General features: G+C 30.4%; 1 protein-coding gene across 4 annotated transcripts in view; it reads right to left on the bottom strand.

Moving 5' to 3' along the window:
- The window catches only part of LOC142324682 (transcriptional adapter 2b-like), an 83092-nt gene that overhangs the window by 14736 nt on the left and 50272 nt on the right, over window positions 1–18084 (bottom strand). For 2 of the 4 annotated variants that reach the window (XM_075365569.1, XM_075365570.1), the window contains 7 exons: window positions 16037–16096; window positions 14288–14429; window positions 12640–12857; window positions 9661–9736; window positions 7991–8138; window positions 4346–4547; window positions 543–595 (listed from right to left, as the gene is read on the bottom strand). In XM_075365569.1, the coding sequence (XP_075221684.1) occupies window positions 543–595; window positions 4346–4547; window positions 7991–8138; window positions 9661–9736; window positions 12640–12857; window positions 14288–14429; window positions 16037–16096 (899 nt within the window). The remainder of the gene's footprint in view (window positions 1–542; window positions 596–4345; window positions 4548–7990; window positions 8139–9660; window positions 9737–12639; window positions 12858–14287; window positions 14430–16036; window positions 16097–18084) is intronic. The other 2 variants (XR_012756352.1, XR_012756353.1) reach the window with 2 other exon arrangements.

Here is an 18084-nt window from a genome sequence, read left to right as displayed (position 1 = left end):
CTTGAGATGTAGAAGTCACACTCCTAGACAAGTATGATTTTTACATTTTCTATAATTAAAAATTAGTAATACGAAGTAGCAATATGAAACTGATAACAGGAATGAAGTAACTACCATTTTGTAATAACATTCTATTTACCATTTACCACACACAACAAATTGTATTTTTTGCTAATGACTAAAAATCATTATCACCCTTGTATTGAACTATTTTAAGAACAAAGTTATGTACATACACATGCATCCACATAAATTTAATTATTTCTACAAAGCTGGTAAAAGAGCTTTATCTGAATAGTATAGAAAAGTTTTGGTTGTATTTTTTAGTAACTACATTTTTACAGTATCCTTTCATTCTGTTAGAAATGTTCAGTAAATTTAATTGATATAGTAACATACATTTTTGTTAAAATAATTAAGTTAGTTGCAATTCAATCATTACAAAAAAGTTTACTGTACATTAGTCAGAAAAATTTTAAATTAGTAACTTAAAAAAAGCATGTGCAATTAAATTAAATTTAAAAATAAAACAATTAACTCACCCTCCTTTGAATAATTGGGAATGCTTCATTGGCGTTATCAAAGCACTGCTGCCCTAGGACAAACAAATGCTGATACTATCCAGAAAAAAAGTACTTAAAATAAAAATTATCCATTAATGCAAAAAATCACACATAATCAAACCTCCACACATTCTTACACAACATATACTGTAAAAACAGATGGCTTTGTTTTACAACAAAAATCACCAATAATATTGTAAACAACAGTGGCAAAATTTAAAGCAATCAACATTTTCTCTTTCAGTATGTGTGGTTCTACAAACACATCACTAACCTTATACTCTTTGTCTAATGTAAAATGGAAAAAACAGAGATGAGCAAAATGAATCTATGTATCTTTTAGTAACGTTAATGTTTTCAACCACATATAATTCTTATAAAAGTTATTTGGAAATTTGATTATATATTTTTCTTGTACTTATAAATAAAAAAAATTATAAAACTATATTAAAATAGACTCCAGCCATCAGAGTAGTAAAATTTTTGTATATTTCATTTCTACTGCTGCATAAAGGACTTTACAATTAATATATGTGGAGTTTTTAAGCATAAATAAATAAACTACATAATTCTTTCACAATATTGATTGATTAATATTGAAGTAGACAAAAAAATTACATTGCAAAAAACTTTTTTGCCATGAAGTAATTTTTGCATACAAACACATTTTAACAAGATGCAAACTTTTTCTCTGAAGCTTTAGTTAAAAACTCTGGTGATGTAGCCGTGATAGGTGAAATTCCATAAATAAAAACTGAAAATTAAATATCCAGTGAAGCATACCAGGGGTAACATGAGTATCCTCACTTTTGGAACTCCCTACACAATTTTATGCATCATGCAACTTCATTATGTACAGAAGAGTCATTCAAATAAATATAAACAGGAATTTTGCCCTGGAGACTGAGGGAAGAGCAATGAATGTGATGAGGCGCATGTGTGGAAGGAAGCAACCAACCCACATTCCCACATCAGCAGCAGAATTATAATGCAAAACAAATTATAGTCCAATTTCTCGCCAAAGAAGGTGTCAAATCCTCTGAAATTTTGACTCAAAAAACATGCACAGTTCGGAGATGCTACCCTGTCAAATAATTCAAATGTTTGATTGGGCCTAAAAATGTTGAAGTGCCTGTGATGCAGTGAACAAAAGTCACAAATGTCATCTGCGAAGAAATGTCAATAATGACAACATTCAGGCTATTGGTAACCTTGTGGAATGTGATTGCCATATAACCATCGTTGAAATTGTATCAGAAGTGGACATAAATGTTGAGTGTGCATACAATGTCACTGGACACTCTTGGATATAGCAAAGTGTCAGCGAGGTGGATTCCATCTCTTCTTACTGACGCACACAGAAATATCCAGGAAGAATCTGTCAATGACTTCTGAATTGCTTTGAGGAAAGAGAGGTATTTTTGGACCATATTGTGATCTGTGATAAAACATGGGTTCACCACTACATGCTAAAAAGTAAGAGAACAAGTATGGTGATGTGAAAGAGTGAGGAGAGGGCACTAATCAAGGCCAAGAAATGCATCAGTTGGAAAATTCTGGCAATTGTGTTTTTGGACTCAAAAGGTGTGTGTGCTGCAGATTGATTTTCTGCACAAACAAGGGACAGTAAATGCCAGTTGTTGGATGTTATCAGGGATGCTTATCACAACAAACAACGCCGGCAACTGATTTGCAGTATCTTCCTTTTCCACAATAACAAACGGCTGCATATAGCAACGCAGCAAACTCACTAAAATTTATTGGACACCTCTTAAATAACCACCGTACTGTCCAGACTTGTAACTGTGTGATTTTCACATGTTTGGCTAACTGAAAGAAGCTTTATGAGGAGAAAGATTCAAAGATGATGCCACAGTCGAGCATTATATGCCTAATTGGTTGTTGGGGCAGCCGCATTTTGTTTTTTTGATGAGGTGATCAGGAAGCTACCTATCCGATGGAGAAAATGTATTTTGTTGAAGGAAAATGTATTTTGTTGAAGGAAACTGTAGAAAAATAAGGTTTATTTGTAATTTTATCTTATACCAATAAAACTACATAAACAAATTTTGGTTTATTTGAATTGTGCTCGAATTTTGTTAGGTCACTTTGCTTTCCAGTAATGTAAAATCAGAAAATATTCAGAGCTATTTCTAACATATTATAAGAACTCACTAGCTTTTATAATGGTTTTGTTAGGTGGAAGAGAGAAAGAAATGTTGATCTCGGTTACACGTAGGTAACAAGGTTTATTTAAAATAAAATGAAAGCCATCAAAGGCATCTAAACAGAATGCTAAGTAATTTTTTTGTAATTTGGATTTATAAAAAGACTTAATTTTCATTTTGTGATAAGATCATTTACTACTAATTGATGAATTTTTAAGAGCTTTCTCTTTATTGAAGAATATTATTGTAAGAGCGATGGCAAAAATTTGAAGCGAATTTCTTTTATTATTAGAGTACTGCGTCTTAAGACAGTGTGCATATACTTCTGCATAGAACAGATGCAGACAAACATCTCTTTTTATTGTTAAATAATTAAACAGTCTTTACTTATGTCTAAAGTAAAGACTGCTGGGAAATTTGTTTCCTTAAGGTTGGCGAACCTGTGTTATTCATGGCCATGCTAGTAATGTATACACTGCATTGTTGTCTGTAAGTTGTTGCATTGCAGTATCTTTGATTATATGCGAGTTATTACGTTATAAAATGAATAGGAAAATTAATGCTGCTGCTGACTCTGAAATACATGGACTCTAGGTTATTTCACAGAAATCATTGGGCGATGATCTTTGATTGTTGCTCAATGATTTCTGACTTGGCCCTTCTTTTTCCTGATATTTCAAGAGCTGTTATTGGTCACATTGTTCATCACTATTTAGGCTTCAGAAATGTTCATGTTCGTTGGGTGCCGCACGTCTTAAAAGAACGTCACAAAAAAATCTAAATGGGATCTGCTTTGGAATTTTTGATGCGCTACGCAGAAAAAGATGATTAGTTCCTTAATTCAATTTTTACAGGCAATGAAACATGGATTTAGCATTACATGCCAGAGAGAAAATGGCAGTCAAGTGAATGGCGTCATCCTCAATCACCAACCAGACCAACAAAGGTCAAGCCACAGCCACTTGGACAAAAATTGATGGCCATGCCATTCAAAATTGGTGATATGGGCAGCTGATCAACAGCATCGTCCTGCTGAATGATAATGCACGTCTGACAAATGATTTACTAAGAATATTTGGATGGGACATTTATGATCACCCACCACATAGTCCACTTAGCTCCTTCTGATTACCATTTGTTTAGAAAATTGAAAGAATTTTTGAGCAGTAAGCAATTCACGGATGACGATGAAATTCAAAATGCTGTTAATCAGTGGCTACATGAACTGGCAACAGAATAATACAACGAGGATATTTCAAAAAAATATATTGAAATTGGTGTATCGCTATGATAAATATCTTAATTCATGCAACGATTATATAGAGAAGTAGTATAAGAAGTAGTATAAGAAGTAGTATTCAGTTTAAGAGAAATAAAAAATAATTATAAAGTTTTCAGAATAACTTTTTTTATACTGAAACGGTTTTTACTTTAGATCTCATGTAGATGAAACTTATAAAATCTTCATCAAATTTGTTGCATTGCAGAAAATCTTTTATAAAAAAAAATGATCAGTTTTATTTACTTTAATACAATTTTTTTAGGCAAAATCATAGCCTACTATCTATAACTCTAACTTTTAAACTAAACAAATAATGAGCAATAGAATATTACAGATCTACTGTTGTGTCGTGCAAGACGCTCCTGTTCAAAGTGTGGTAGCTCTTCAAATCTTGTAAGACCATTTCGTCGGTATCTTAAAAGCTCAGTCAGTCTTCTTGATAAATCACGTAATCTAAGAAGTCCAGCAAGGAACTGTTTATGTTCAGTGGCAGTGTGAAATTGGCAAATCGGTCTCAATCTTTCTTCAAGTTCTCTATTAAACAAGAAATAAGAAAATCTTTCTTAATCGTTAAAAATTCTAACTAAACAATGTATCAGTCTAAATAACAATAACACTCAAATGTCAGCAACAAGAATAATAACCTAAAAATAAATAAAAATGTGTGATAATATGAATATATGAAAATGAACCACGAACCAAAAACATATATCAATGCCTGCCTTTAATCAGAATCTACTGTATTATAAAAATAAATTTTACGATGTATGAAACATTTCAACATCTTCAAAAATACAATAGAATATGTGCACATGGATATTTGTTTAGACTCTGACACTACATGAAATGTCACTTCATTACAGAATTTCATTAAAGGTAAAAAAAAGGATGTGTTTGTTGAACAGATCGATAATCAATTTATACTAATTCCACATATATAACTATCTTATAAGACCCATATTCCTCTCTACCAATATATTGTATTTTTATAGTAAAAAACCAACTTTAACAACCCAAGTACAGAATTACAAAGTAAATGAAATGACACTTACCTTATTTTTTTATTTATTCCAAAAGCACTTTTGCAGAATCCCCCATAATCAGTTGTATATAAGAAAAATTTATATAAAATTGCATATCAAACAAAAAAATGCTTAAATTAAAATAAAAACACATGAAATCAATTGAATAAAATAACTATATATATATATAATTAAAAAATTGTAAATAAAATAAACAAAAAATGTATTACTATGTAACCTGGCCAGCCATTGGTAATGTAATATTGGCTGGCCAGGTTACATAGTATTAATTTTCTATTTAGTTTATTTTATATTTAATTTTAATTAAACATCATATTTATATATTTGTATTTATTTTACTAAACTGACTTCATACGTTTTTTATATACGATTGTAATTTTAATACTTTAATCTTTTAATTTTAATTTAAACATTTTTATGTTTGCTGTGTAATTTTTATATATCTTACATACAACTGATGATGCGGGATCCTGCAAAAAGTGCTTTTGGAAAAAATAAGTATTCATTTCATTTACTTTATTCTGTACTTGGGTTGTTCAAGTTGGTTTTTGATTATAAAAATACAATATAACTATCTATACATATATGTCTGCATACCTTATATCTGCTATCTTATATAATAGCATACACATATATCAGATATCTTATTATGCGGCTGTTGTTTTGATGTTAGAAGTACTAAGATCAACAGTCTGCAACAAGTGTACGTGGTTGCAACTGAGCTTAATGCGATAATTTACACAATATTTTACTCTTCCAGCAACGCTTGATTGTCATTCACAATCAATATTGGAAGCGTTAAGGGTATTGAAAGAAACAGTAAACGCTCCATCTCTGATGATGACTGATATTTATAATATCCCAGGAAGTAGTATCCTCAAAATTGAATGTGAACTAAGATAAAATGTCAAGAGCCAAAGCCATGTTTAACACGGTGGTTCCAGTAGATTATTCTGTTAAAAATTCCTGGATGCAGTTCATTGCACGCTGTTAGTACTTTTTAGCGACTTATAACAAGTGGTTAATGCCAACCAATAAATAAATTAAAAAAAACAGGGGTGGTATGTTCCTGAACATACACCTGTACTTTCTACAAACACTTGATTATTATGAATATGCACTATTTATTGTTTACAGGTTTCACTTCTTGCATTGCCGCACATTACAACTTTTGTGATTTACATAAAATAGACAATGGAACCTTTTATTCACTTTAAAAAACAAGTACTGGTGAAAAAAGGGTTTATAGATGGTGCAATGATTTTTAAATATATCAACTGAAGCCAAAATTTAAAAAAAAATTATAAAATGTGCTTTCTACAGGCAAATCAAGTATATCTGAACTATAGAATAAAAGAGGAGGAATACAAAGTTTTCACTATTCTATGCGATTTAAGAAATTAGCAAAACATTTGTACCACAAGTATTCAAGCTAATCGAATGCTGAGGAGTTAGACAGAATTTTTTATTTACTCCTATGAGAATATTTCTTCTCTTCATCATCATAGGCAAAATGCAGAAATATTTCTTCAGCTTTAAAATTAACCATAAATATAGGAGAGAGGTCGAGGCTATATAATTGAAGAGTAATATTTTCCACTAGTATGATTTCAGAAGGGAGGGAATAAACCTTGTAAGTTGCAGGTGTACATTCTCATTTGAAAAATTATTCTGAAGTTTGCATAGGTACAAGTTGTTAAAAAAAAAATAAAAACTAAAAATCACCCTGAACGACACCTGTCTGATAAATAGTGCTGTTGATGAGACTGGTCTTTTGACACTTAGTTCATCAAATACAAAAGATTGGCTATTACTGCACATTTTTCAAAAGAGATATTCATGAGGTCCACACATTTTTTTAAATATTTCAATGTACTAATAGTTCGTGAATTACAAGAGGTTAAAAAAAATTATCGAATGTGTCTCTATTTGAACTGAAACTAAAATGATACATTCATTCGAACATGTACTCGCTTTAGACTGAAAACTTACAATAAGGTTGGCACGATATTATTTAAGACAGGAGGAATCTCTCCATATTGATTGACCAAACATATTACAGCATTAGATTTGACATGGAGATAACCTTTTGAACAACCCTTGCGGATTTAATCTGCCTATGCAATTAACAATACTGAAGTTCATAAACGTATGCTTCTAAGATAAGAACAAAATTTGTGATAGTTATTCTCATGTCAGTAGCCGATAATAAGTTAAATGCTTTCTAAAATCATAAGAAATAGTAAAATTTACATAAAAATGTTAAGACGTTTCATTATATAAAATATATTATTCTTACATTTATTTAATTTTCTAACATAACTTCTTTTAAGCAGCCAGCATTTAATATGTAATTTACATTAATCTTGAAATTGTGTTTACAGAACTCGATTTCAAAATTTATAGTTTATTCCCTTTTTTTTGCTTTGTTTAGCTTTTAGATATGGTTTACAATGAACTTATGACAAGTGCTATTAATAGTGACTTTTTAATCGAAAGCAGAGACAATAGCAAATGGAGTCGGTGAGAAAGAACCTTTTACATGCATATCTTGTCTCTAGGATATTTTTTTAGGGGGATAAATTTCTAATTTTTTTAGGGGGGCTACAGTCAGTTCTAAATTACATTGTTTTTATGCAGGTAAAACTGCTTAATACTATTATATGTAGATTCCATATGTATCTATTAAAAAATTTGTAAGGGTGAAAACATTAATTTAGTTCTTACAAAACTATAACAGAAGAGTTTATTAAAAAAATAGAGACAAAGGAAGCATTTTTAAATTAAATGACAACTTAATTTAAAAAACAAACTATTAAGCAATTCATCAGTCTAATAAAAACTCTGTTAATTAACTACATTAACTCTGGTCAATGTCAATCGCTTCTTTCATCTAATTATCAATAATTAACAAGAACTTTGATATAAACTCACTTTTTCTCTCTAGACATTCGTTTTCTAGGTCTGTCCCTTCGTGAACCAAAGAACTGAGCAGCTAACTGATAATCTCTAGCAACTCTTCTTCTTCTTGCTCTTTCTCTTAACCTCTGTGTGTACATGTCAACTTGAGCAAGCTTCATAGCTGTAATATAACAATATATGAAATTAAAAAAATAAATACATGTAAGTATTTTATTATACTTCGAAGATAAGAGGTGGTTTTTTGTTATTTATATTTTTATAACATTTCTTATGGTGGAGTTGATTATAACAGATATAGGAGGGGTGGCTGAAATGTAAAACGAATATGAGATAAACGTACATTCTATTTGCTACAAAAATTACAACTTTTATTTTTCCAAGTATTAACCACTTACATCTATACATTTCTTTCAATAGTGAACCAGTTTTCTCATTCTTCCAATGAAAAATACTGGCACTCTTTCCTCGATTTCCAAAGATTGTATCCTTACAATCACAGATGACAGGTGATCATCTGTGGTGAAATGAGTACCTTTAACACCCCTAACTGCAGAAAGAAGTGAAAAGTGCAGGACAAGGTCTAGAATAGGTTCAAATTTTAACTTCACAAGAACCTCTGTGGGCAAGCATTATTGTATTGCAGAATTATTGGCTTGCAGACTGTAAAATATGACACAACCACCTCCTAAGATTTTTAATTACTGTGTGTTGCAGAGAATTTATAGTCAATCTGGCTTCCAGGTAGTTAAATCATGCACATGTGTTTAGAATCCCATAACACTATCAAGAAATTTGTTTTTACAGTGAGCAGTTTTAAATTTGTTTGATGGTATTGAAACATAGTGCTAGCATTCCATACTCTACATTTTTCTTTTGGATCATAATGAAGTATTCAAGTCACCTGTTGATGTACTGAAAAGGAAATCATCTCCCTCGTCACAATAATAATTCAGAAGTAGTTCCACAAATTCCTTTTGTTATTGTTTATTCTTTTCTCAGTTTTCAAGGCAACCACTGTGAACAGATTTTACTGTGGCTCAGTAGTGCAATAATATGTCCTACTTGTTCTTTTAATATGCCTATCTGGGTGATAATGTATTGTACGATATGACAATCATTTTAGATCGATTCTTTAGGTGATTCTCATTGTTACAAAAACCAAACCGCTATAAGTTCATCCTGTGAGGATGAACTTTCTGATGCACAAAATTTTACTGCTCATAGTACTTCAATCAGCAGTTTCATGACCATAAACAGCTTCAGATGACAATGAATGCAGCTTATGTTCACTTTTTCCCACAATTAAAAATTCAATCATTGCAGATTGTTTTATATGCAGTGACATAGCTCAACTTCATAACAATAACTCAACTCAAATAAATTCCATAACAATGGCGATGGACAGAAAATGAGAGAGCCGAAATTCAAAGTGAACTTCTGTTTATAACTTTTAACTTTTCTAAATTTAACATTTTCTGCGTAAACTTGAAGAAGCAGTATTTTTTAAACTATGAAACTGAAGAAACTGTTCAATAATAATTAGTAATCCTTTATAAATAAAATTTAACTTAGTGTTAATGAAATGTAACTTTTAGTGTTAACTAAAATACTCCATCAATTTGTAATTTTGTTTATAATAAAATTTGCATAATTCATTCCACTTAATGAACTGAATAACTCACCAACATCTAAATCATCGTCCTCCATCCCATTCATGACTAGAGAAGAAACCAATACCTCTGCTTCATTATCAAACTCCTAAAACAAAATAAACAATATATTTTATAATATGGTATACAAAATTACTTCTGGTAAATATATATAATTTTTTTTAAAACAAAGTATTTTTATTTTTATTGTAAAAAGCTTTTTATCTATGCACAGTTGAGCTTTCATCAATGACTGTGATTACAGCAAATTTGCAGTTTTTTTTTATTGTAGTTACTGGTTATTGGTTTCTTTTTATTGGTTATTTTCTGAGGGAGGGAGAAATTAATATTAATAAAACTAAGAAATGTAATAACTTGAAATGCTATGTAAAAATGCATTAATCAATGTTACATTTTCATTTAACTTTTTACGACTGTGAAGAGTTTGATGGAGGGATAAAGGAATGCTTACCTAAAGGAGAAATAAGAGGTGGAGGAGGTATGGAGGTGTTTCAAGAAGGTCATGTTGGGTATAGCAAAGCAAGTATGCAATAGAACCAGTGGAAAAAGAAAAGGAAAGGAAACAAAGTGATGGAATGATGATGTAAGGACAGCAGTTGAAAAGAAGACATTGAGACAAAGTCATACGAATGAAGACAGGGATAAATATAGGAAGAAAAAAGGAAATGCAAGAAAGTTGTAAGCAAAGAGAAGACTCGAGAGTTCCAGCATTCAAGTCCTAGTAAAGGTAATTACTTTTAATTACGTCCTAATAAAATCAGTTATTTTTTCATGGATTTGAATACTAGATCGTGGATATTGGTGCTGTTTGATGGTTGGGTTTCAATTAACCACACATCTCAGGAATGATCAAACTGAGACTGTACAATACTACACTTCATTTACACTCATACATATCAACCATCCTCTGAAGTAATACCTAAATGGTAATTCCCAGAGGCTAAACAGGAAAAGAGAAAGAGAAGACTATAATTAAAAGGAATTGATGAGGTAGGCACCGAGATGGTAAGGCTGCAGGAGTTTGTGTAGTTTACAGTGGTTGTGCATACTGTTCTGAATTATTTAGAAAATGAAGGTGCATCCAGAAGACTGGAAAAAGGGAATAATAAATAATCTACATATTTAAAATAGGAGACAAGATGTTTTATAGTAATTACACTACTTTCACATATAGAGACGCAGTTTGAAAGGATACTGAAAAACCGCTTAAGAAGGAAGAATGAGGGTGGGTTAGAAGAGGAACACATGGGATTCAGATATATTAGATCCACTACAGATGCAATAGTTGCATTCAGACAAGTGAGTGAGAAAAAGTAGGATTGTAATACGAAATAGTAACAATGTTTTTGGACATAGTAAAGTCATATGATACTTTGGATAGGGAAGTTGTGGGCAAGTGCTAGAAGAAAGACAGATGCAAATAAACAGACATCCAGACGTGCGGGAGCCACACATAACTTTAAGGATGGTGAGGTCAGATTGTTTTGAGACAGAGAATGGGTTGAAACAGGTAAGCGTGATATCTCCATTTTTGTTTATAATAATTATGAATGAAATCTTCAAGAAAGTTAAGAAGGAAATAAACAGCAGACGAAACAAGCAACTTGTTATTTACAAATGACCTGATTATATGAAGGGAGTCTGAAAGGGATGCAGTGTGCAATAAATGTATGGAATGAAGAAATTAAGAAATATAATATGCAACTTAGTGTGGACAAGAGTAAAGTGATTGTGCAAGAGAGGAAAATAGGAAATTCAATGGACATAACTATGAATGGTAGAAAAATAGAAAGGATAAAAGAGTACTTATTTGGGGTCAGTTTTTTCTGAGGATGGGAGAACGATTAAAGAAATAAGAACAACATACAGAAGGCAAGTAGATTTTATCTATGTAAGTCTAGTCTGAAACAAGGAGACACCAAATTAACGATGTAAAAGTTATATATAAACCATAATTTGTGCTGATAATTACATACACAGCAGAAACCTGGAGTGGTGGCAGAAGGATGGAGGGTCAAGTACAAGCAGCAGAAATGAAATTCAAAAGAAGCATGCTGGAGAAAACAAGAAGGGAAACAACAAGTAAGAAGCAGTGTAATCAGAAAGAAACTGAAATTGGGAAGCCTTGTCAAGTCAACTGAAGATCAAAGCTCTTGTGGTTTGGACATACTAAAGGAAGGATGAGGAAAAATTACAAAACAGGATGATGCATGCAGAGGAAACAAGTAGAAGACCAATAGGTAGGCTGAGAATGAAATGGAAGAAGAACACAAGAGAGGGGATGTGGTGAGAGTAATGGAAGAAAGATGGTTCATGGATCCAGGCAGACTTAGAAATTTTGTAGAAGGCCCAACCCAAGGAAACTTGGATTAAAGGGAACTGAAAATGATGAAGTGACTGTGAAAGTCAAGGAAATTTTATGAAACATACCGTATATTAAACATTCAAGTTTATTACATTGTTTAAAGTGTTTCTTCAACAAATATTATTTATTGTTTTCAACAATTTATTCTTTATCTAATAGTATTACATCGATTCTAGTTGAAAAATGTATATGAATTAAGTCACATTTTATTAATCTGTTGTTATATATGGTAATATTAATTATGATTTCATTTGCAAAAATAATGATAAGTTGGATAAATTCATAAACAAACTTTAGCGTAAAAGTGAATAGTTTCAGAACTGTTCACTGTCTATTATTGCCTGGACTTAATATGATGTATTACCTGTATATCCTGCATTAATATATCCTGCATTAATATATGTAATGGAATATTAACTCAATTTCCAACCTGATCAGTACATTGCATACAAGCTACATATTAATATTTTATATAAATGCATAAAACTTTATGATGTAAAATAAATAAAGGATTAACAATATAAAACTCATCTGAAAATTCAAATAATTCATGAGTATATCGCCACTAGTACGCTAACTAAATAAAAAAAAAAACTAATGTAATTTTGAAGAAAATATAATCATACCCTTTCAAAATCATCTCTTAATGGCATATAACCAAGCTGAGATGCCTCCTCTCTTGTTATATCAAGAGACGGTAAACGGGCAATGGTAGAAGGTGCAAGAGGTCCAGCATCTGGAACAGTTAAGTCACTAAGAACAGGTCTGCTGTTCATAGCTTGACTCCATGTCATACGCCCAATACTGCCTTCCATAAACCTGCTGACATATTCATCTCGAGCCTCTGTAAAATGCAAACAGAATGGCTAAATAAACTCTGCATAATATATTTACACTACTGCTAACAGCTATATAAATAAATAACATTTAGACAAAGGGACCCAAAACTGTAGAAAATTTTAATTTAAACTAAGGAAGTAGACATTCAGAAGTTTCTTTCTAATAGTTGATTTTCTATTAGTCCTATAATTATCAAATGGATTTAGATAGCGATCGATAAACTACGATTACACATTTAAAAAACTATTACTTATTTTTCAGTAAATATATCTACTTTTTTTTTTAATGAAAAACTATATATTATTTTTAATAAAATAATACATAAGGTAATGAAAGAAAACACCTGACTTTTAATTACAATTTGTAATGCTATAACAAATTTATCAAATTAAACTTGGTAATCTAAATTATGATTAGAACTCAAAGGAAATAAAGGTCTCGTGTATAATTTTTTTGTAAAATCAAGATTTTTATATCTTGTTTTAGGAAAATGATCATGCCGATCTCCACGGCGAAGTTGTAGCATCTCAGCCTTTCATGCAGAGTTTCCAGGTTTAAATTCTGGTCAGGCGCGGTATTTTTCATACACTACAAAATTCTATTCCTGTATCCCACAGACAAACTTCAAGTTACATGGCAAGATCATTAAGAAAAAAGTGACATTCCAGCACTAAAATTGTAAAATATATAATGAACTGAAATAACTGATACAATGAATAATAAAACTTTATATATAATGTATTAATGAATTTAAAATTCATATTTTCCATCTCAACAATGATCAAATATGAAATTGTTTTGACCATTTCTGTGATAAATCTTTTAACAGCTTTATTGAGTACAGACATAAAAATTGATGCATTCATCCTAATGCATACATAAAAGTTAGATTAAACATTTTGATGGAGTATGTTACCTGTAAACTCAGCACACAATGTACAATAAACACATAAAGAATTTAGTTGATTTATCTAAGTTTAACCAATTTCTTAGTCTGCTACGGCAAGCAAGAATGAAGGTTTCAAAATAAACAAATTGATGAATTTCTGAACACAGATGACCTAGAAAGAAGTTTTTACTTATTATCATGCGGCAAGGAGGAACAAAAAGAAGTCAGTTCCTTTATTCTAACTAAAATAACATCAAAAATTGCATATGTAAGAAAACATTTGTTCAACATTTATTTTAAGAAAATAAAAAGCAAAGAAAAATACTTTTTTGCAAATTAGAACATGAAGTTCAATAACTGGGAAAACTAGTCTGTTCAAATGCCAGATATAAAGGTGAATTATTAAAAAGGATTTGGCATTTTACATTTATATACTATTACCGATATATATGTTCTAAAAGTGCACTAAACACATGGAAACAAGAACTTAATGAACTTACTAGAACTTATTTAAAATTATCATATAGTTACTGTACAATACCAACCGTCTGGTGTACGCGTTTCAATTTGTTGACTAATTGTTTCCCAATTACCAAAGCTGTATCTTTCAATAGCATTAAGTAATTGTAATTCTTCCCTTGCAGACCATCCAGATCGATCTCGAAACAAATCAAGTGCTCCAGAATCCTGTCACAAAAATGAATAACGTATTAATTCTTGGTTTCTAAACCGCATATCTAATTGGTCTTAACCACATGTTGACTCTGTTGCTTATAATTAAAGATAAAACCTGGATAGAGAACCATGTACACAGTACACAAATATATATATATATATATATATATATATATATATATATATATATATATAAAAGTAACAAATGTAAACATAAATAAACTGAAGAAAAAAATTACATGTAAGTAAAGAGCTCACCTTCAAACCATTAGAAAATACAAAAATAAACTAAAGTTCCAAAATAAGTCTTTAGGCATAATTATCTTCACGTAAGAATATTATCAATTCTACTTGAACCTTAAATTATTTAAAAAAAATTTCTATCAGCTGCAATTGTATTTAAACGAGTAGTGGAATATAATTTTTTATTCTTCTAAGTAACTACAGATTTTACCTCAATTACAATTACTCTAACCATGATTTGAATCCAGAAACTTCCAGATGAAAAATATAGAGTTGCTACCACAGAGGTTGGTAATATGTAAAGATCTCCGATATTGATATGAAAATAATCTGTCGATATTGATGTGTAAATAATCGTCACAATTTATAAACATGGACATGCGGGTAAAAAGAAAGAAACCAGAAATTCATTAAAAATTTTCATACCGCTGATTAAAGTAAGGAGTACTGAAGCATTGTTTTAATATTTATCCATTTTAATTTTGTTACATTTTACCAAATTAAAAATTTAATATTGCATTTTTTCTGAAATTTCTAAAAATTCTTAGTTGCTGTTAGTTTACAGCCTTCTAATATTTTGTGTTTAAATTACTAGGAGGCTGAGGCATAGTGGTTAGATCCCATCTTAGAACTTGTTTTTAAGGTAACAAAAGTCTGAATTACTCGGTTTTTCATTATTAATTTTTCTAACTAATTCACACAATGGTATCAATGCTTTTTTTTTCTCCCCCGACTATTATCACCTGTGTTACACAAAATTGTTTTACTTAGTTATACCATAATTCAGTTTTACAGTTTTTTAATTTAAAAAAAAAAATTTAATTTTTTTACAATTTATATTTATGAGTAACATACGAGTGTAAACATTCATAATTGACAAAATTCAAGTTATCTCCAAATTATTCTCTATTTTGATGTTTCCAATACATAAACCATAGTCGCAAAACAGGAACATATACCACCCCTTTGAAATTTGCAAGAGAAGGCTAACTTTTAATCAAAAGTCTAATACAGAACTAAACTTATTTTGTTTCAATACCGTATAACTGTTATTATTGTTCTAAAATCCCTATGTATCAGTAAAAAATAGCATTATACAGTAAATGAATTTCAAATAATTCAAACACTAATGCCATTAAATCAGAACTTCCAATAATAATCTTAATTTGAAGAGAAAGTTAGCTTAGAATCAGGTAAGTAGCCAGAAATTTTGCCTTAAGTACCACGGTTGGTTTGAAAACTCTTATACTTTTGAAACAGAGTACAAAGATAACAATAAAATAAAATAAATTTTTAATAAAATGCAGTAGGGTAACAATATAAAGCAGTAAGTAATAATAAATTGTGTTACTCTAAGTAATAAAAGTAAAACTTACCACAAACTGATAAGAGTGATCATTTTTATGAGGTCCTATCTCAGCACCCGCCGAAAAGCACTAAATTAAAAAAAAAATAAAAAACTTAGCGCATAAATTGTTAACACTTTTTAACGTAAGAATACAGTTTTAAGACTTATCATGTAAACAATAAGTTAAAAAAAATCTAAATAATTGCATGGTAGTAGCTTTATAAAACCAGGTTGCACTGCATAGTTAGTTGATGAATGCAAATATTTTCAAATTAAATTACTTTTTTTGAACTTTTGAACAAAATGTATTGAAAGAATATATAGTCCTTACTAGTTCTGACTGATTAGCTATCACCTTAATGGTATTTGTTTTATTAACATGCTAAGATCTGTGAACACATACATATTTACATAACACTGACAAATAGAGAATAGTGAATATTCTGAATTCACTGTTATCAGACCATTAGAGTAAATTCTCAAATTGCCCTCTTGAAATTTCAATTTCAATAAATTGTCTACTTTTTGATAACAGCTTTATTTTTCAAGTGTGTAAATTTCATTTCTGAGAAGCTCAACTCAATATTATGCCAACATAATCGATTCAAAGTGAAAAAAAATCCTTTTGGCATGCCGGAAGGCGGAGGCAGATTGCTAAGTAGAGGATAAAAAAGATTTCTATTTTAAAGTTAAGAAAAACTTCAAATTTACTCAATATGACAAAGGCTGCATGTGAAAATAGTTTCACATGCATACAAGTATGTGAAACTTAGCATACAAGCCCCCAACTTCTTACAATTCCAGCAACATTTTGGTCATCCCTTGCTGTAAGGGTTAGTCATATGGAAAATTGTTCAGACAAAAGTTTTAGGTAATGTTTAGTTACCAACTGGGTTGGTCTAGTGGTGAACGCGTCTTCCTAAATCAGAAGATCTGGAAGCCGAGAGTTCCAGCGTTCAAGTCCTTGTAAAGTCAGTTATTTTCCATGGATTTGAATACTAGATCGTGGATACCAGTGTTCTTTGGTGGTTGGGTTTCAATTAACCATACATCTCAGGAATGGTTGAACTGAGACTGTACAAGACTACTCAAACATATCACCCTCATTCATCATCTGAAAAATAATTACCAAAGACTAAACAGGAAAAAGAAACGTAATGTTTAGAGGAGTAAAGACCACTTTAAACCGATTTGATACTGTGTCTATTAAGAGAGATATAATTATTTTTTTTGTCTTCGAAACTCCATTTTTTCCACCCCCTGGGCCAATGGTTGGTGATATCAAAAAACTTTTCTTAGACAAGTATTAGGTCCTTATCCAAAGAATAGTAGGAACTTTAAACGAATTTGATACTTTAGTTAATAAGAAAATTATAGTGATATTTTGTTTTTTCAAAAAAGGCCCCCCAATTCCACCCCCACAGTCCTATTTTGCCCATTAATAAACTTGACCAAGATTTTGGGTCGTTATATTTTATGTATCAATTTGAAAATGATTGGCACAAAATTACGGCAGTTATTAAGTCCACAAGAAAGTTAAATATATATATATATATATATATATATATATATATGGTCTGGGGGATGTGAAACGCGAAGATATGTAGAAACTTTCCGAAGTCGAATCATGGTACCCATTACAATGGGTAGCTTTCTTATGAAATACCTAAAATATATATGCAATAACATATGCTTAGATAAATTTAAATTTATATTTATAGACTATATATTTTCTAATATTATTAACACATACTATGAGATAAGATGTGCTATACGATATGCTATTCATGGTCATTCCCCTTGCATGGCATAAACATCTTTATATACAGTATTTTAAAATTTTAATCTTTCTAAAGATTAAAAATAAAAAATTCAAAAGAAAAAGTATTTTTAAAAAAACCAGAGTATTAGATACCAGTATGAATTTTTATCTAATAAAAGAACTTCTCTAAATTGTGTAAAAGTGAATTGAAATCAAATTTAAAGCCATGTACATCAATAACGTCACAAACAATAAATCTTGAGACTTGTTTTAAAGCTTGCTTTTTTCTTAATACATTCTTTAACAAACATAAT

Source organism: Lycorma delicatula, chromosome 5 (assembly GCF_047948215.1).
Source record: "Lycorma delicatula isolate Av1 chromosome 5, ASM4794821v1, whole genome shotgun sequence".
In the NCBI taxonomy this organism is placed as follows: Eukaryota; Metazoa; Arthropoda; class Insecta; order Hemiptera; family Fulgoridae; genus Lycorma; species Lycorma delicatula.
Note: the sequence above shows the minus strand (reverse complement) of the source record. Positions and strands in the feature narration are given on the sequence as shown.